Below are 21,642 nucleotides of genomic sequence, written 5' to 3'. Positions count from 1 at the left end.
TTATTTATCGTACTATTAAGTTGCAGAAGTTCTTGATATATAATGTGTACAAAGGAACAGAAGCCATTATTAGATACATTACTTGAAAATATTTTCTCTTAACCTGTGGCTTGCTTTTTCACTTTTTTGATGGTATTTTTTGAAGCACAAAATCGTTAATTTTGAGGATGTCCAAATTTCTACCCATTTCTTTTTTCTAGACCATGCTCTTCGTGTACAACTAAAAACTCTGCCTAGTCCCAAAGTCATGAGAACTTTCTCCTATGTTCTTCCAGAAGTGTTACAGTTCTAGCTTTTAACTGCAGGCCTCATCCTGTTGAACTCAATTCTGCACACTGTGTGAGGTCAAGGTCTAAGCACTTCTTTTTCAAGTGCACACTATTCCAGCACTGCTGAGCTGCTGAAAGTCACTGGCTGTAAATCTAAGGATTTGTTTCTGTTTCCCCATTACTTTCCATCAACCAGTATGCCTATCCTTGTGACAATTCCATGATGTCTTTTTTAAAAATTACTATTACATATTTTTGTCTGTGCTGGGTCTCTGCTGCTGCACACAGGCTTTCTCTGACCACAGAGTGGGGCCTCCTCTCTAGTTGCAGAGCATGGGGTCTAGGGTATGTAGGCTTCAGCAGTTGTGCACAGGCTCAGTCGCTGCATGGCATGTGAAATCTTCCTGGACCAGGGACTGAACTGGATGTCTGCTGTATTGGCAGGCAGATTGTTTACTACTGAGCCACCAAGGAAGCCCCTATCAATTCAGTTCAGTCGCTCAGTTGTGTCCGACTCTTTGCGACCCCATGAACTGCAGCCCGCCAGGCCTCCCTGTCCATCACCAACTCCTGGAATTCACCCAAACTCATGTCCACTGAGTTGGTGATGCCATCCAACCATCTCATCCTGTTGTCCCCTTCTCCTCCTGCCTTTAATCTTTCCCAGCATAAGGGTCTTTTCCAATGAGTCAGTTCTTTGCATCAGGTGGCCAGAGTACTGGAGTTTCAGCTTCAGCATCAGTCCTTCCAATGAATATTCAGAACTGATCTCCTTCAGAATGGACTGGTTGGACCTCCTTGCAGTCCAAGGGACTCTCAAGAGTCTGGAGAAGACAGAAGACACCGCAGTTCAAAAGCATCAATTCTTCAGCACTTTCTTTATAGTCCAGCTCTCACATTCATACATGACTACTGGAAAATCATAGCCTTGACTAGATGGACCTGTGTTCGCAAAGTAATGTCTCTGCTTTTTAATATGCTGTCTAGGTTGGTCATAGCTTTTCTTTCAAGGAGCAAGAGTCTTTTAATTTCATGCCTGCAGTCACCATCTGCGGTAATTTTGGAGCCCAAAAAAATAAAAGACTCTCACTGTTTCCATTGTTTCCCCACCTATTTGCCATGAAGTGATGGGACTGGATGCCATGATTTTAGTTTTCTGAACGCTGAGTTTTAAGCCAAACTTTTCACTCTCCTCTTTCACTTTCATTAAGATGATCTTTAGTTCTTTGCTTTCTGCCATAAGGGTGGTGTCATCTGCGTATCTGAGATTATTGATATTTCTTCCAGCAATCTTGATTCCAGCTTGTGTTTCATCCAGCCCGGCATTTCGCATGATGTACTCTGCATGTAAGTTAAATAAGCAGGGTGACAATATACAGCCTAGATGTACTCTTTTCCTGACTTGGAACCTGTCTGCTGTTCCACGTCCAGTTCTAACTGGTGCTTCTTGACCTGCGTACAGTTTTCTTAGGAGGCAGGCAAGGTGGTCTGGTATTCCCATCTCTTTAAGAATTTCCCAGTTTGTTGTGATCCACACAGTCAAAGGCTTTGGCGTAGTGAATAAAGCAGAAACAGATGTTTTTCTGGAACTCTCTCGCTTTTTCTATGATCCAACAAGTGTTTGCAATTTGATCTCTGTCTTTTCTAAATCCAGCTTGAACATCTGGAAGTTCACGTACTGTTGAAGCCTGGCTTGGAGAATTTTGAGCATGACTTTGCTAGTGTGTGAGATGAGTGCAATTGTGTGGTAGTGTGAACATTCTTTGGAAGCCCCTATAGTAAGTTTTAAATCAGTGTTAGTCTTTCAACTTTGTTCCTACAAAACGTTTTGACTATTTTAGGTCCTTAACATTTTCATTTAAATTTAAAAATCAGTCCGTTGACGTTTACCAAAAAAACCCTTAAAATACTAGAATAACAGACTACGATTAAGGAAAAGACACCAAAATAATGGTAGTTGTTTGAAGAAGAATTTTTTATTTTTCTTTTCCATTGCCCTCAAATATGTGAAGTGCAGGTAATGGGGCTTCCTGGTGCTCCAGCGGCTATGCCTCCTGGCGCCCACTGCAGCCACACCACTCTGCGCTCACCTCTGGTCAGCGAGGGCTGCTCTCTGTCGTGCTGCATGGGCTTCTCACTGCTGTGGCTTCTCTGGTTGTGACACACAGACCTCAGCAGTTGTGGAGCACGGGCTAAGTTGCTCCACAGCATATAGGACCTTCCCAGCTCAGGGACTGAACCCATGTCCCCTGCAATGGCAGGCAGATTCTTATCCACCTCACCACCAGGGAAGTTAAACTTTTGCTAATGGTCTCTTTTTTGGGGGGGTGGGGGGGAGGTTTAGCACTGTTTTTCAAAGCAGAAGACTGGACACAACCCAATGGCCATAAGGAGAGGCTTAAGAGGGCTTCCCACGCGGCACTAGTGGTAAAGAAGCCACCTGCCAGGGCAGGAGACATTAAGAAAATGAGGTTTGATCCCTGGGTCGCGAAGATCTCCTAGAGGAGGAAATGGCATACTCCACTATTCTTGCCTGGAGAATCCCATGGACAGAGGAGCCTTGTGGACTATGGTGCACACTGTCACAAAGAGATAAGACTGAAGTGACTTAGCACAGCACGCAGTGGCGTAAGAGGATACGCTATGAGAGAAAAAACGAAGGATGCAGCATCGTATGCACAAAGAAAACAAGAATGGAGTTTGCACTTGTGTGTAAACATGTAAAGATGCCAAGCACAGTGGTTACTCATAGTGGGCACGGGCAGGGGAGGAAACAGGAACAGGAAGTGGATTTCACTGTACCCTCATATTGCCTGGCTGTTAAACCATGTGAACTGCCCATATAAAGAAGAACATTAGAATTACTTTGGAAATGTGACCATGGATAACATATTCAGGAATAATAAACAAGTAGTGATAACATACCTGAATAGTTTGTAAAGGATTTTAGGTCCTCCAGACTTATGGGAACTTGTGCACCAGAAATCAACACCTAAAAAAAAAGTTCACGTTATAAAACTTGAGATGGATTTTAAGAAAGATTTTCATGTCAGGAAACAACTGTGTCCCCAAACACAAGAAGTGGACCTGGATCTCCTGCTGGTCGAACATCCGCAGCCACTCCAGGCTCACCACGTTGGCCAGGCCCTGCCGGAACGCCAGGCAGTGCGGGCGGATCTGCCGGTTCAGCCGGTAGTCGGCCACCAGGTGGATGTACGCAATGCGATTGGCACTGGTCACCGGGATGTCCTTCCCACCAGATTTCAGTTCAACTACCTGTGGATTTAAAACAGGAGTTGGAAACGTCTCTTGAGTATAGCCACAGGGCAAAACAGGAGCAAGAAACGCTTGCTTCAAGGGAATTTGACTGTGTTGTTCCACACATGAACATTTTAGTGAAAAGTGTGTAACCAGCGCACGTGGCCTCACAGACAGGAAGAGTCCTCTGACGGGGCTCTCCAGAGCTCAGCATCCTACTCTGTGTCTATGCTCACAAACCATCCCCGCTTTCTGCAAAGTCCTGAGGGTCAATGTTACAATGCAACCATGGCATTTCATTACAAAAGAAATTAGAGATCACAAAGGGCAAAGATATGAACCAAACGATCAGCAAAGGTCAGAAGGGCTTCACTGTGGAGAAAAGGCAATGTAAGGAATTAATGCCGTAGAGACGGGGACTCGTGTGTACAGGCAGCAGACACCTACTCTGGATCTCTATGACTACTGCTCAGTTGTGTGCGACTCTTTGCGACCCCATGAACCGCAGCACGCCAGGTCTCCCTGTCCATCACCAACTCCTGGAGTTCATCCAAACTCATGCATGGCCTTTGAGTCTGTGATACCATCCAACCATCTCATCCTCTGTTGTCCCCTTCTCCTGCCCTCAATCTTTCCCAGCATAAGGGTCTTTTCAACTAAGTCGGCTCTTCCCATCAGGTGGCTGTACAGTACTGCAGATATGATACAGAGGGCAGTGATCATCATCAGGCACACTGGTTAGTCCATTTCTGATGCACCTGCAGGCATCTTACACAACTTGTGCATCGCTGCACAGGGACACACGTTCTCGGGTGGAGGGCAGGGTCAGGACCCCGCGGGGCGTCCCTGGGGTACAGCAGGGAGGAGCCGGACTTGGGCGCCCTGCCCCTATTTCAGTATGTGCCACCGAGGTGTCCCTCGGCCCCCAAAGCACGCTGTCATCAATGAGGTGGTGACACGTGCCTTGTCCATCCTGGGGCTGGGACTATGTGAATTCACACAAGTAAAGCTGACTGACGAAACTCCACAGATGACCAGAGACACGTCCGCCTGACTTACAACGGTAGACTTGTAGGACCCTGGTCTGCCGTTGCTCACTCTCAGGGACAGGGCACGGGGCCGCTGCCAGCGCTGTACGGCGAGCGGGGGCGGGGGGGCGAGGCCTGCGGGAGGGCGGAGGAGCGCTCGACCCTGTCCGCACCACGGCTTCCTCCTCCGCCTTGGGCCTCTGCGGAGCCGGAGCTGGAGCCGTTGTATTCCAGGGGCAGTGCAAACACGCCAACTCCCTCTGACCACCTCCCCTTTAAAAAAAATTATCGCTTTACAGAAAAGGTACTTTAGAAGCTGCTGAAAGCTCTACCTAAACGCTCCTGTGGGAAGGTTACACAGCCCTGTGTGGTCAAAGCCGCCCGCAGGGTCTGACGACACTTCAAGGCTCCAGATTCGCGCTCTCAGCACCCGAAGTGCGAGGTCTGACAAGGCGCAGGGTGGGGACAGGGGGCCGCCTCCGACAGCCCGCTGTCACCCGAGCCGCGGCGCTGGCTGCTCTGGGTCACCGCTGAGACAGCCTGGATCACAGGCAGGCAGGTACTAAACGGGGTGGTGCCCGTGGTCTGGAACACAGACGCCCCTCCAGCCCCGTCACCAGCAGCATTTCCTGCAACTTTAAAGTGGTGACTCTGATGATTCAAACTCGCTTCTGAAAGGCATCACCTGAAACTGCACCTGAAAGGCATCATGTTACAGCTATCCTTGGGTGCTCCATTCTGAGGAGCACTTGCAGCCTGGGATGTCTGCACACCGCTTCCTTCAAGACGCGCAGGCGCCGTCACGCACGCACAGGGGCCATCGCGTACGCACTGTCGAGCCGGTGCTTGCCCCACCCTCCGGGCAGCCGGTCCGCTGCTGGAGGAGCTCCGGTCAACGATTCGCCCAAGGGCATAGAGCAAAGCAGCAAAACCTGGGCTTTAACCAAGGTCTCGTGACTCGAGTTTGATGCTTTTCTACAGAACAGATGATTATTTATGGATCCATCTTAAACCCTGAGCATTCTCCTCAAGGGAGATACATGTATAAATCAGTGATCTGAAATTTCATGTTCGTTTTTAAGTAGGCTAACAAGCAGCCATATTGATTAAAGAAAAAAAATTTGAGAGCAACATCATTATTCTAAAAGGGAAGACTCATTAACATAAGCTAACATAATGAAGTATTTGCATACTACCAATCTTTAAATCACGACATTTTATAAACCTAAACCTCTATCAGAGAACTAGGTTTTTATATATGTTTCAACAGAAATCCATATGATCTCTCCCCAAATTAAGTACTTTACCAATGACTCTTAATTTTTCCAATTAGACTCTTTAGTATAACTATTCTTATGCATTATCATCTATAATCTCTCTCAGTGGGAATTTCTATGAATAATCGGCACATCTTCACACTTTGACTTTTAACAGAGTACAGTATTATCAGTGGCACTTTAATGGAACGCTTACATATGCGACATTCCACCATTACCATCTATTTCAGAAGGGAAATGGGAAACACCCCATTAGCAAAGGCCTCAGACAGGTCCTTACAGAGCCCAGGGCCCAGAGCTTTCATTTCGTGCCCAAGATACCCACTAGGTGGGGCCAGGGGGCAGCAACACTGCATGCTGACATTTCCTTCTGACGATGATCAACCCTGTCTTCAAAAACCTTTCACTTTGCAGTGCTGAGATTTCAGCTCCATGAGAGGGAAGAAGATGAGCAACCAAAGGACAGCCGGCTCTGAGCCCCCACCCTGCGTCTCAAAGCATTCCTGCCAGCTCGTGGAGACGCCTGGACCTCAGCAGGCAGGAGAAAGCATTACTTTCTTGTCACTGAAACAGAGAGCTTTACAGACTAAGAGAGATGGAAAACTCAAAACCACAAAGACAGTCATTTAAAAATATCAAGAAGGTTTAGACAGGAGGACATATGACTCTTTGTGTATGCTTTTTGCTTTGCTTTTTAGAAGACTTCACGATGGTGCATAAGCTACAGAACACTTCTGAGTCTAGGGAGGAAGAAATAAAAAGACACAAAACCTCTCTCATTCTCCTGAGGGGCTCTTGGTACCACACACAGCACTGTATACTGCGTGTTAACACCCCAGTGAGACAGCACTTCACACCTGCTACGAGGGCTACAGTTTAAGAAACAGAGGGAAAGAAAGCAGAAAATAACAAGTGTAGAAGAGCATGTGGAAAAGTCAGAACCTTTGTATGACCCAATGACTCCACTTTTAGGTACACACCCAAAATACCTGAAAACAGGGCCCCCAAAGGTATTTATACAGCGATGTAGGTCGTGTCCATTAACAGCTGGATAAACAAGCGTAACATGTCCAACAACGGCAGACTCATCAGCTTGAGGAGCTCTGACGCCTGCCGTGCATCACGGTGGCCCTGGAGGACGGTGCTCAGTGAGGTGAGCCAGTCACTGAGGGACAAGTGAGCCTGCCTCCACTCACAGGAGGGGCTGAGGCCGCCTGTCCTAGAGACAGACAGCAGAGAGGTGGGGGCCAGCAGCTGCTGGAGGGCAGTTTAGAACCAGAATGTCCCACCCAGCACACCCCTTCTCCAACTCAAATAAAATCTTAATTCCAGACACTGATCTACAGAATGTAATTTGAAAGATGAACATTACAGTTGAACTCCTCTCATGAGAACTTTCATTGCTTAACCAAATTGTAGTTTCTCTGAATTCTGGAACTGCCTGACCCAGAGATACCTGGGCTCACAGAACCAGAACCTCCACTTCTGCTGACAGCAGACCCAGATGCTTTCTCATCTTTCCCTTTCCTGAAAGTCAAAGTGTCAGCCGCTCAGTAGTGTCCGACTCTTTGGGGCCCCACAGACTGTAAAGCCCACCAGCCTCTTCTGCCTGTGGGATTCTCCAGCAAGTATACTGGAGTGGCTTGCCATTTCATTCTCCAGGGGATCTTCCCGACCTAGGGATTGAACCCAGGTCCCCCGCACTGCAGATAGATCCTTTACCATCTGAGCCACAGGGAAGCCCTATCCTAGCAGCTCTGAAACACACCTGTTAGGCTCTTACCCTAACAGGTGTAGGTCCAGTGTTCCTGAAGCCTGAGGCCTTGAAAGGTTCTCCACAGCATGTCCATCTACCCTCCTCCACGACTGCTAAACTTCAACCTCGTCCAAATCTGTTCACTGACCTGGTGACCCCTTATCACCCGTAACGGGCCTCCTTCAGTCAGCCCTCCAGGAGCGCTCCTTCTGAGTTTCCATTGTGCTAAACAGCAGATCTCACACCACAGACCATATCTGCCTCTTGTGAGAACTAGTGTGCTCTTACAGTTAAAACACACCTCCTCTGCCGAGCTTAAGGCCAATGCACAGTCACCAGTATCTCCTGAGTGACGAAGGAAGAAAGAGCAGTGTGGAGGTAAGCAGGGAAGGATAGAGAAAAACGTCCAGGTGGGCTCAGTGTATGTGTTCGCCACAGTCAACGGCCAGTGCGGTGCCCTGGGGGTCAGGCACCGTGGGTGAGCTTACGTTCAGTGCCGCCTGGGCTGAATACTAGGACCTATTTCACATGCACTTACTTTTACGCTGGCAAAGCTGGTAACTTTTGAAAGCCTGGACTAGAAATCAAGTAATAACAAAAAGTTAGAGAAGCAATTATGAAGTCTAAAGCTAACACTATTTTCACAGTTAAAATCCAACCACGAGTTGCAAAAAAGACTATCAGTCTCATCAATCTGTGGAAGGACAGCAGGAAAAACGCAGTTTCCCTGCAAAAGAGGTGCGTTTGTCTGGAACCAGATGTGAATGAGAAACACACAGCTGGGTACTTTCGAAGAGTTAGCATTCTTTAAATCTGACTGAAAATATATCACAAGTATAAACACACTGAGATAATTTTAGAATTCCAAATAGACACTGAATCACAGCGACTTCCAAACATCTGCCTTTCATTCTGTCATTTCTCCTAGTATGCTGCTGTACAGTTAGATTCATCACAGTCCATCCTCGTTACAATGTTAACTGAAGCTATAATGCAATTATGTTTTAAGTACACAGTTCGCTTCAACTCTTGCCAGATAAAGTGTTAATATTAAATGGAAGAATGGGGAAAACATTTCTGAAAATGAGAATACTGGTGATGGAGTATAACAAATAGGAAAAGAGAAACTGATACTGAGAAAATGCTAAATGAAATTATTTTAATCGGGGAGAAAAAATTATGTTTTATGCTACAGTTAGTTGAATTTGCTCTGTAGTCTTAAATTTGAAGTGAATAACACATGTCCTCCAGAGTCGCTTGTTATCTTCCCTATTCTCTCCAGAATTAACTGCATATTGCACAGGGAAGCAAGGGGCACTTAAAAACAACTAGAAACAAAGTGATCCGATGAGGATTATCATACAAACTGGTTACTTCAAAAATCCAACGAGATATTACCAAACAATCCGACTTGCCGGTATGCACTTTGAGAAGTTCTGCGAATCACGGGAACATGACGGAGCAGCACAAAAAGCCCCTCTCCCGCCCCCACCTTCTGCGAGCGTCTCCGTGCGGCCCACCTAGGCCCCCCGTGCCTCTGCGCACTGCCCCTGTTCTCATGGACTAGAACAGTTCAGTGTGTGTGTAGCACATGAACATACATGGCAGTATTATTCATAAGAACCAAAAAACAGAAATAACTCAGACGTCCGTCAACTGGTGAAGAAAAGGTGGTCTACCCAAACGCCATTTCTGGACGTCACTCGGCTGGAGAAGGGTTCGGGGAAGCACCAGCACTTGCAGCCCCCAGCAAGCGAAACGCCACAGGCCGCGCGCCTTGAGACCCCAGGTGTGAAAACTGTCCAGAGGACAGGACCCAGGGACGGGAGGAGCAGGGTGTGGCTGAACCAGGGGCAGGTGTGACCTGCTAACGGGCACACAGTCTCCTCCGTGTGGCCAAAGTGTCCTAAAATTTGGATGTTGGGGCTGGCTGCACTAACCCTCATTGCACACGGTACAGGGTGGAATTTATGGTACATGGATTATACCTCAGTAAAGCACCTATTCCAAAACTTAGTTTGAATTTCTAGTATGTTTTTTTTTAAGGATAAAAATAGCGAGAGCACCTAGATGGACAGGTTCAGCAGCTGAGGGCCACTCTGCAGGGGGAGAAGCCAAGAAGCACCACCGAGCCCGAGGCTGCAGAAACGAGACAGAAAGGCAAGGTGCCTCCCAGTTGCACGCAGAAAGGGGAGCTGAGGCGTCACTCGGCCGGCTCCCTGAGCTCTGGCTCTGCCCTGCGAGTCTCTAACTGAAATGTGCACAAGCTCCCACAGCATGAAGCCCACGTGTGCACGCAGAAGGGGACGCCCAGGTGTGACGGCTCCACCTGCCTGGGCCTCTCCGAGGGCCTGTCGGCGTGCGCACGCAGCAGGACACGCGCAGGTGCGGGAGCCCCACCCCACTTGCCTGGGCCTCTCCGAGGTCGTTGTTCACCACCGTGAAGTTCAGCCCCAGCTCCTCCACGTCGCCCTCATAGCTCTTGAGGAAGAGCAGGTTCCTGTACACCTCGGGGTCTAAGGACGCCAGGTGGTGGATGTCCACGTCCGCGCTGGTCCCCAGCAGCTTGGACAGGAAGAAGCCGGCGAAGGGCAGCTCCACCAGCATGTTTTCATAGAGGGCCTGTGAGCGAGAGCAGGGGCCACTGGTTAGCACTCCACAGGGCCGCCTCTCACCCTGCCTGAGAGCGAGAGACCGCATGCCCAGCCTGGTCTCCACGGACCCGAGACAGCTGACTCCTCTCCCCCACGTGGACGTGACGGCAAGGTCACCACGTGCCAGCCCACAGCGCAGGCGTTCACACACACACGCACCATGCAGAGAGCCCCACAACAGACGGCGGGGGACCTGAGGGCTTAAGTGTGGCGGGGGTCTTCGAGGGCCACCTCCTCATGTGACAAGACTCTGCCAAGTTTTTCTGTGAAGCCTCTGCAGGTGGATCAGTCTTCGGGGCTGCTGTAGTAAGTGCGCCAACCAGTGGCTTCACACAACACAGTCTGGAAAGGTCTGAACCCAGGTGTCAGTAGGCCACGCTCTCTGGGAAGGTCCTGCCAGCTACGGGGCTGATGGCCCCCCAGTCTCTGCGGGGCTGCTCCCCCTCAATCTGCTCTGTGCCTCCACCCCGCCCTCCTGCCTCTGATGCAGACGCTGGTCACTGGATCCTGGGACCCATTCCACCCAGGATGACCTCCGCTGAGCTTGCTTACATACGCAAAGACGTCTTTCCAAATAAGGTCACACTCACAGGGACCGGGCTTCCCTGGTGGCTCAGCAGTAAAGAATCTGCTTGCGATGCAGGAGACCTGGGTTCAATCCCTGGGAGGAGGCAACAGCTGCCCACTCCAGTATTCTTACCAGGGGAATTCCACAGAGAAGCCAGGCGGGCTACAGTCCATAGGGTCACAGAGAGTGACTATCACTTTCACTTTCTCTCATAGGTACAGGATATTAGGATTTGAGGGAATCTTCCTGGGGGTCACAGTTCTACCCCCAGTGGCAGGCAGGCCAGAGCTCCTCGGTGACCAGCCCTTTCCTCTGGGTGGAGCACAGTGAGCGCGGGCATGGGCACTACGTGCCAAAGCTGGGTTTCGTGTAATTTTTGATGTCAAGGAAGACGATTATTCTTTAGATTTCTTTTTCAATCGTCAAATGGGGAGAAAGCAGCATTCTCAGCTCAGCGACCACAGCCGCTCTTCCTGCAGAGAGGTCGCCGTCTGGCCACACCCACATCCACCAAATGCTAAGCACAGGGTTCCTGAGACAGACGTGTGTGATGTCACTTCTGCCCTGCCCCACCTCCCCACGTGAGATGGCAGGCTCGTGCCATGGCCCACCCTGGAGGGGCCCTTCCCTGAGCACTCGGCCAGCACTGCTGCGCCCTGGACAACCATCTCACACATGGGCAGTCTACAACCATGACCCTTACATGCACCAACCTTACACGCTCACGTTAGGCTCAGACACCCTCTGAGACCCACATTTTAACTCTCACCCACTGATGTGACTGGAGCAGACTACAAAACAGCCATGGATTGCAGCCACAGAACGTCCCCCAGAAGAGAACGTCCTCCCATAGGCAAACACCCTCCCAGAGGCGAACGTCCAGAGGGCACTGTGTGGGCTCCCGGACACCGCCTCCCCGAGGGTGGTCACTGCACTTGGAGTTCAGGCTCACCCTCTGCCCCTCCAGCTATGTTCCTGCACTTCTCTTTCTGATTTGAAGACTGATGATTACTCAATTAGTTCTGAAAAGAAGGCAAAAAAGGCTTTCTTAATGAGAGAACGGGCAATAAAATGGCAACTGGCACTTAGGTCCTCTCCTGACGATGTAAAGAAGGGCTGTTTTGAGAAGCCAGGCTTTGCCTCAAGTTAAGGATGGCCAATACTATTAACCTGGCCCACTTAGGAACCCCATTACTTCTAATGAATGATGCCGTCAAAGCTAAGGAGCATTCTGCAGAGACGACAAGACTGATCCCAGGTGTCGAGAAAAGCCTCATTTGTACGGCAGTCTGTGAGTAAACTCAGAGAGTAAATCATCGGGTGTTGAGCACGGAAGGTCATTGTCTGCCATTCCTGCATTAGTAACAATAAACCTGTGAAGTCCACTCAATCCATCAGAGCTACCTGAATTTTAAACAGAAACTCCACTGTGACTCATAAAATGTAAATGCACAGGTGTAATTTTTTACACGAGGCAGGTTTGAACCTTTAGAGCATTTAATATACAAGCACTAATAAACGATGGCACTAAAAACCGCGACTGCATCAGCTAAATGGATTATAAATTAAATTTCCATAATGCATGCAACTGGGACACAAATGTAAGCATCAATCAGGGTATTTCCTAAACACAGGTTAATTATACAACTTCAAAAACTGCCAATTTTTTATGCAAAATAATCCACTTAGCATTTTTCATATTGGCCTCAATCCTCAGCCCGCTGCACACTTGTTCCTAGAAGCGTATCAATAACCACTTGTCATGAAAACACAGCAATAGGTATATGGAGAAAACCTGTAACGTATTTTTCAACTGTCTGTCTTTTATGAGTGTTTATAGCTAGAAATTGTGCCAAAATGATCTGAAATAAAAAGGATTAATTACAGTAGAAGCCTTTTAATATAAGTGAGTGCAGTCGCCATGCAATTAATGCAAACCGTGGCCGTGCCCAGACGGGCGGTGTGAGCTGCATCTGAGGCTGGTTCTGTTTGCTGCCAAATAACTTCAGTAATTTACTACATTAAGAATCAATAAAAAAATAATGCTTTTCAAATGCACCTCTATCAATCTTCAGGTAGTTCTAAAGTGAACATTTATAACTTAATCTAAAAACTATATTAGAGATGTCCTGTTTTAAGGCCACTCTAATTGAACAAGGAGATAATAATTTCAATTATTTCAGATCATGCTAACCTTGGAATCTACAAAATTAAAGATATGTAAAATAAGGATGTAAGCTGATACTAATATGCTATTTAATTTAGCAGTTGTGTCTCAGAAGAAATGATGGCGAGTTGAACACCATGCTCTGACTGGGCTACTGAGGACTCTCAGGCTGAGGCTCCTGCAGGGCGGGGGCGCTCCTGGTTGTTAGCGCACCGATGGTGCCCAGTCACGGGGCGCAGCGAGGGAGTGCCCGCTGTGTGCGGGGACCTCTATCGGCAGGATGGAATTCTGCATTCACAAACTGGTTTGCAAAAAACCATTTATTCTCTTTTGAGACATTTCAGGTTGTCAAAATTACACACATGGAGATTCGCTTCGAATCCTAACTGCTTACTCCTTTAGCTCTGTCCACATGGCTGCCTGACCCTCAGTGACGAGGGCATGCTGTGTGTTGGGTTTGACCTGCTCCCTCACCACCTAGGGGGATGAGGCATCCCACCAGCCCTGGAAGCCAAGAAGAGACACTTACTCCATCATTGCAACTGGTAATCTGCACCAAGGGTTTGACAGCTTTATTTCTGAAAACAGCCCGTTCACTTCTGAAAACCTCTGAGGATGCTGGGTGGGTGGGAGACAAGAGGTCACGCCTCCAAGCCGTTCTCCTCACTGGGCATCGGGAAATCCACCCGGGCGCACAGCCACTGCCCAGCGACTGCCCACTCCCGGCCGCTCCTCCCGGCTCAGGCTCCTCCGCCCACCAAGTGATGGAAAAGTCACGTCCCATTTCCCCCCAACGAGAAGTCAGTACTGGTATATTCCCAGAGCTGTGCAGCCATCACCCTCCATCTGAGTTTTGAACATTTTACCCCCTACAGCCGAAACCTTGAGCCCTGGGCTGTCACGCCCTCACTCCTGCACTCCTAGCACAGAACTCTTGGAGGCCTTTTCTGTAGCCACACGCACTTTTGGGTGAGCTGCCTAGCCCTCGGGCACCTCTGACGGTGCCCTGCCTGAGTTCCTGCTGCCCGTGGCCATCTACACCAGCAGAGGCCAGGAGGCCTGCTGACCTCGTTTCTGACCCCCTGGGGTGGCAGGAGCCCCTGCCTGGTCTGTCTCACTCACGGAGGAGCTCAATAGCCCCCAGCTGCCTCCCAGAGAAGTTACCCTGATGTGAGGAACAAGAGCAGCAGTACACGTCTTCACCTGGCTTGCTTTTCACAGTGACTATTCATTTATCTTTAAAGTGTATTTATTTGGCTGGGTCTTCACTGTGGCATGGGGGGTCTAGTTCCCTGAACAGGGATCGAACCCAGGCCCCCTGCATTGGGAACAGGGAGTCTTAACACACTGGACCACCAGGGAAGTCCCCAAGTGACTACATGCAGTGCACTCTAACAGCACCAGCAAAGTCTGTCTTCCTAACTTTCCAGGTGAGAATCTAACATGGCTTAGAAAAAGAAAAACAGCCCTAGTGTAACAGTGACCCATGTTAAGCTAGTGTGTGGGAGGGCTTAAAAATGTGAGAAGGGAGCCCACACACTGCAACCACTGAGCCTGTGCTCCAGAGCCAGGACACTACTGAAGCCCTGGAGCCTGAGTCCACAGCCAGAGAAGCTGCTGCAGGGAGAAGCCCGCACACTGCAACCGGAGAGCAGCGCCGCCGCTCCCCCCTCCCCCCGCCCCCCACACAACTGGGCAAAGTCCTTGCAGACCAGCACAGCCCCCCAAAAAATTTTTTTAATAAAGAAAAATTAGAAAAAAATGTGACAAGGGATATCTCAATGGAAAGCAAGATCTACTTATGCAGGGGCAGAAAGAATTCTAGTGAATATCTCAGAATAGCTAAAACTTCAATGATACTTTTAGGTACTGAAATCAACTGAATTCTGGCATACACTTGCCATTTTTACTGTTCAGTAAGCTGCGACCGGCGCACTAAAGCGCGGGCGCCTGCGACCGGCACACTAAAGCGTGGCCGAGAGGAGCTACCCCACGTCCGAGGTCAGGGTCGGCAGCCGAGAGGAGCTACCCCACGCCCCCACGCCCGAGGCAAGGGGTGGCGGTGGGGAGGACCTACCCCATGCCCGAGGCCAGGGGCTGTGGCCAGGAGGACCAACCCCACGTCCAAAGAGCGGTGGCTGTGCAGGCGCAGGAGGGCCTAGAGGAGCTATCCCAGGTTGAAGGTCAGGAAGGGCGGCAGTGAAGAGATACCCTTCGTCCAAGGTAAGGAGCAACAGCTGTGCTTTGCTGGAGCAGCCCTGAACAGATACCCCATGCCCAAGGTAAGAGAAACCCAAGTAAGACAGTAGGTGTTGCAAGAGGGCATCAGAGGGCAGACACACTAAAACCATACTCACAGAAAACTAGTCAATCTAATCACACTAGGACCACAGCCTTGTCTAACTCAATGAAACCAAACCATGCCCATGGGGCAACCCAAGACGGGCGGGTCATGGTGGAGAGATCTGACAGAACGTGCTCCACTGGAGAAGGGAATGGCAAACCACTTCAGTATTCTTGCCTTGAGAACCCCAGGAACAGTATGAAAAGGCAAAATGATAGGATACTGAAAGAGGAAATCCCCAGGTCAGTAGGTGCCCAAATACTACTGGAGATCAGTGGAGAAATAACTCCAGAAAGAATGAAGGTATGGAGCCAAAGCAAAAACAATACCCAGCTGTGGATGTGACTGGTGATAGAAGCAAGGTCCGATGCTGTAAAGAGCAATATTGCACAGGAACCTGGAAAGTCAGGTCCATGAATCAAGGCAAAATGGAAGTGGTCAAACAAGAGATGGCAAGAGTGAACATCGACATTCTAGGAATCAGCGAACTGAAATGGACTGGAATGGGTGAATTTAACTCAGATGACCATTATATCTACTACTGTGGGCAGGAATGTCTCAGTAGAAATGGAGTGGCCATCATGGTCAACAAGAGTCCGAAATGCAGTACTTGGATGCAATCTCAAAAACGACAGAATGATCTCTGTTCATTTCCAAGGCAAACCATTCAATATTACAGTAATCCAAGTCTACGCCCCAACCAGTAACACTGAAGAAGCTGAAGTTGAACGGTTCTATGAAGACCTACAAGACCTTTTAGAACTAACACCCAAAAAAGATGTCCTTTTCATTATAGGGGACTGGAATGCAAAAGTGGGAAGTCAAGAAACACCTGGAATAACAGGCAAATTTGGCCTTGGAATACGGAATGAAGCAGAGCAAAGACTAATAGAGTTTTGCCAAGAGAACGCACTGGTCATAGCAAACACCCTCTTCCAACAACACAAGAGAAGACTCTACACATGGACATCACCAGATGGTCAACACCGAAATCAGATTGATTGTATTCTTTGCAGCCAAAGATGGAGAAGCTCTATACAGTCAGCAAAAACAAGACCGGGAGCTGACTGTGGCTCAGATAATAAACTCCTTATTGCCAAATTCAGACTGAAATTGAAGAAAGTAGGGAAAACCACTAGACCATTCAGGTATGACCTAAATCAAATCCCTTATGATTATACAATGGAAGTGAGAAATAGATTTAAGGGCCTAGATCTGATAAGAGTGCCTGATGAACTATGGAATGAGGTTTGTGACACTGTACAGGAGACAGGGATCAAGACTATCCCCATGGAAAAGAAATGCAAAAAAGCAAAATGGCTGTCTGGGGAGGCCTTACAAATAGCTGTGAAAAGAAGAGAAGCAAAAAGCAAAGGAGAAAAAGAGAGATATAAGCATCTGAATGCAGAGTTCCAAAGAATAGCAAGGAGAGATAAGAAAGCCTTCCTCAGCAATCAATGCAAAGAAATAGAGGAAAACAACAGAATGGGAAAGACTAGAGATCTCTTCAAGAAAATTAGAGATACCAAGGGAACATTTCATGCAAAGATGGGCTCGATCAAGGACAGAAATAGTATGGGCCTAATAGAAGCAGAAGATATTAAGAAGACGTGGCAAGAATACACAGAAGAACTGTACAAAAAAGATCTTTACAACCCAGATAATCACAATGGTGTGATCACTGACCTAGAGCCAGACATCCTGAAATGTGAAGTCAAATGGGCCTTAGAAAGCAGCACTACGAACAAAGCTAGTGGAGGTGATGGAATTCCAGTTGAGCTATTTCAAATCCTGAAAGATGATGCTGTGAAAGTGCTGCACTCAATATGCCAGCAAATTTGGAAAACTCAGCAGTGGCCACAGGACTGGAAAAGGTCAGTTTTCATTCCAATCCCAAAGAAAGGCAATGCCAAAGAATGCTCAAACTACCACACAATTGCACTCATCTCACACACTGGTAAAGTAATGCTCAAAATTCTCCAAGCCAGGCTTCAGCAATATGTGAACCGTAAACTTCCTGATGTTCAAGCTGGTTTTAGAAAAGGCAGTGGAACCAGAGATCAAATTGCCAACATCCGCTGGATCATGGAAAAAGCAAGAGAGTTCCAGAAAAACATCTATTTCTGTTTTATTGAGTAAGCCAAAGCCTTTGCCTGTGTGGATCACAATAAATTGTGGGAAATTCTGAGAGATGGGAATACCAGACCACCTGACCTGCCTCTTGAGAAATCTGTATGCAGGTCAGGAAGCAACAGTTAGAATGGACATGGAACAACAGACTGCTTCCAAACAGGAAAAGGAGTACGTCAAGGCTGTATATTGTCACCCTGCTTATTTAACTTCTATGCAAAGTACATCATAAGAAACGCTGAACTGGAAGAAACACAAGCTGGAATCAAGATTGCCAGGAGAAATATCAATAACCTCAGATATGCAGATGACACCACCCTTATGACAGAAAGTGAAGAGGAACTAAAAAGCCTCTTGATGAAAGTGAAAGTGGAGAGTGAAAAAGTTGGCTTAAAGCTCAACATTCAGGAAATGAAGATCATGGCATCTGGTCCCATCACTTCATGGCAAATAGATGGGGAAACAGTGGAAACAGTGCCAGACTTTATTTTTCTGGGCTCCAAAATCACTGCAGATGGTGACTGCAGCCATGAAATTAAAAGACGCTTCCTCCTTGGAAGGAAAGTTATGACCAACCTAGACAGCATATTCAAAAGCAGAGACATTACTTTGCCAACAAAGGTCCAGCTAGTCAAGGCTATGGTTTTTCCAGTGGTCATGTATGGATGTGAGAGTCGGACTGTGAAGAAGGCTGAGCGCCGAAGAATTGATGCTTTTGAACTGTGGTGTTGGAGAAGACTCTTGAGAGTCCCTTGGACTGCAAGGAGATCCAACCAGTGCATTCTGAAGGAGATCAGCCCTGGGATTTCTTTGGAAGGAATGATGCTAAAGCTGAAACTCCAGTACTTTGGCCACCTCATGCGAAGAGCTGACTCATTGGAAAAGACTCTGATGCTGGGAGGGATTGGGGGCAGGAGGAGAAGGGGATGACAGAGGATGAGATGGCTGGATGGCATCACTGACTCGATGGACGTGAGTCTGAGTGAACTCCGGGAGTCGGTGATGGACAGGGAGGCCTGGAGTGCTGTGATTCATGGGGTCGCAAAGAGTCGGACACAACTGAGCGACTGAACTGAATCGAACTGAAGACCATTTTAACTTCATGTTTAATTTTGAAGAAACAAACTTATATAGAAAACTATGACTTTAGGAAGAAGAAGAAATCTCCAGATTTGGGAACGCGTTGCTTTTAATGGAAAAGAATATAAATTGTGATTAGAATGCTATAAAAGCAGTACAATTCTCCGAAGGGATAAGCGTCAAATAAGTAATCACTTATAAATTATAAGTTTTACATATTTGTTAATTATGATCTTTGATTTTTCTGTTTCTCAAAAAAACTGAAGGTCAACAAGAGGAAACTCATGGTGAATCATCCCTGTGGCTAATTAACTGGGAGATTCAGAAAGCCAATACTACTGCTTCTGAAATCCGCTGACCTCTAAATAAAAAGAGTCTTAACATTAGTCTCAACATGCAAGTCATGACTGGCAGACTTGTGCTTAGCACAGAATGATCAACTATTAGCTGAATGATATGTTTAAAAAAACCTAAAGGAAAGATACAATAACTTCAGAGCTCAATCAGATGAAGCAGCTCAACTATGCTGACCCTTAATGAGTTGGTGAGTTCAAAATAAGATGTTATACAACAGAAGCTTTGTCATTTAAGGACCAAAGTAACTTAAATCACTAGTATTCACCTCAGTCGACAGTTTCAAAGCCTCAGCAAATTCAGTGAGCATTCTATAAAAGGATTCTAATGAATACAAAAATAAATTTTCCCAACTCTCAAAAATCTCAGGATAAACTGTTAACTGTCAATACTACATCTATGATTCATTAAGTGTAGACTGAATTCCACTCAAATACAAAATTATAAAGTATGCTGAAGTTTTACCATCTGTTAATTAAAAATCTGAAATATATGACCAGGATATTATCAAACAACCTGATTTATAGGCATTCTGTTCCAATTAAATCAATATTCCAAAGCAAGGGGAAAAAAAATTTCCAAGTAGAATTCAAATATGATAAAAGATTTCCTCCAATAAATATTCTGAACTTAATTGGCTTAAATGGACATAGGTGTTTCTATCTGTTTAAAAAAAAAGTTCAAGATGACATTACCACATCCTTGAACTGTTTATTTATTCCCTGTCCAGAGTCTGATTTACAGGCGATAAAATGCAATCACAACCCACACCAGAGCAGGAATCATCTGCTAATGGAACTTTTAGCGAGAAGTGAACAGTGACATGAGGTAATTCTTCCTATACAGGAGTGCTCCTGAGGACCTCGCTGCACTTCATCACAGTAAACAATCACTAACATATGCATTAAAGAAAATTTAAATACATTATGACCCAATAAATATCATAATCAATCAATAGACAATTTTCTTCTCTTAAAGATTTAATGTTCGGATACCACACTATTAGTGCTATACTACTACACTCACTTAGATCTGGACAATTTCTAACATGTTGGTACAAAGTTTAACCATTTATAGTCAGATATGTTTTAGAAACTAGTGCTCCCTTAAGAATTCCCTTGCAGAAAATTATACAAGTAAAACCTCTAAAATAAGGAACTAAATTAAGTACCATTCTCAAACAACTATAGTTTTGTTGTTGCTTTTGTCTAAACTTTATTTAATTTCAAGATCTTTATTAAGACCGCATTTATACACACTCCATTTTTAGGACCTGGAATCTGGTTTACAGAGCTGATACATTCCAGAAGGAAGGATTAAGAGGGTCTGCTCCCCTCTGGATCTGCAGCTTCACAGCAGATGTGTTCTCAGGGAAGCTCCCACACGAGCAGCATGACTATGCAGACACACACCCACACACACACACAGATACACACACACACACGTGAGCAGCGTCACTATGCACATACACCCACACTATCACAACAGAGTCACCCTGGCAGAAGGCTGGACACAGAGAGGAGTGGAACAGAGGAGAAACAACCCACACATGTGTGGCCAACTCAGCAAGAGTGCCAGGACGGCCAGACACCCACACGCAACAGAACACGCAAACACAGTGTCCACACAAAACCCGTACATGAGTGTTCACAGAAGAATTACTCATAAGAGCCAAACCTGAACCTCCATGAAATAATGAACTGATAAACTGTGGTAGTTACTCGCATGATGACATACTAGACAAGAAAGGAAACAAGCATGGATAACACGCCACCACGTGGAGGAGCCCTGAAAGCGCTATGCCAAGGCAAGGAAGCCAGTCGTGAATGGCCGTGTGCCGCGCGACTCGGCTCACAGGAAAAGTCCAGAACAGGCAAACTGCAGAGACAGAAAGGAGGTCAGTGGTGGCCCAGGACAGCAGGACTGGAGCAGAAGGGGAGTAACTGTTAATGAACATGAGGTTTCCTTTTTTACTATTTCCTTCTGAAATCTTAGTGGTGATGGCTGCACAGCTCAGGGAACATACTAAAAATCACTGAACTAAACCCCTTAAAAAGGCAGAATTTCACGGAATGTGAACTTCAAATAAGTCACAAGAGCATCGTCTGCTCTGCAGGCCCCGATTTTTAATTAGGGTGCTTCTCTAACGGGCCACTGAGTCCACGGAGCTCCAGGGGGAGAGAGGAGGTCTGCTGAAGACAGCATGGACTGCATGGAACAGACCGCAAACGCGCTGCATAAAGGAATACAATGATAAAGTTGAACTTTACTGTAGTTCTGACTAACTTTTATAGAAAATTACACCGCAACACTAGTCTCTAAATTACTTCAGGATGACAGAGCTCCTGGGCCGCCCACCTGGACATGCATCCTTGTGCGGAGCTCCTGTTCGGTCTGCCCCCCTGGGCTGTGTGTCCGCCGCCAGGAGAACCATACCCTCCCTGCGCCCACCTCCCTGACCCCACAGCTGCCTTGCACGCACTGCTCAGCTTCCTCCAGGCTACGCTCTCCTTCAGACGGAGACCCCTCCTCTGTGGCCTTCCCCGCTGTGCTCAGTCAGGACGCCCCAGTGCGCCCCACTGCACTGCCGGAACGACCCCATGGGGCAGAGCCCGGCCCAGCCCAGGGCAGCTCGCCGCATGTCCCTGGAGGGCGCGGCACTTGCTCGTCAGCTCTCTGCAGAGTCTCCCAGGATCCCAAGCCACCCACCGTCTGGTTCTGCATCCATGGTCACTTCACCAAAGACGGCCACCCCCC

At 47.4% G+C, this 21,642-nt stretch overlaps 1 protein-coding gene across 4 annotated transcripts in view; it reads right to left on the bottom strand.

Moving 5' to 3' along the window:
- The window catches only part of UBE3C (ubiquitin protein ligase E3C), a 115,289-nt gene that overhangs the window by 10,164 nt on the left and 83,483 nt on the right, over positions 1–21,642 (bottom strand). For all 4 annotated transcript variants that reach the window (XM_061415325.1, XM_061415326.1, XM_061415327.1 and 1 more), the window contains 3 exons: positions 9,994–10,210; positions 3,357–3,541; positions 3,195–3,261 (listed from right to left, as the gene is read on the bottom strand). In XM_061415325.1, coding sequence (XP_061271309.1) covers positions 3,195–3,261; positions 3,357–3,541; positions 9,994–10,210 — 469 coding nt within the window. The remainder of the gene's footprint in view (positions 1–3,194; positions 3,262–3,356; positions 3,542–9,993; positions 10,211–21,642) is intronic.

This window comes from Bos javanicus, chromosome 4 (genome assembly GCF_032452875.1).
Source record: "Bos javanicus breed banteng chromosome 4, ARS-OSU_banteng_1.0, whole genome shotgun sequence".
Taxonomy (NCBI): domain Eukaryota; kingdom Metazoa; phylum Chordata; class Mammalia; order Artiodactyla; family Bovidae; genus Bos; species Bos javanicus.
This window is presented reverse-complemented; position numbering and strand designations above follow the sequence as displayed.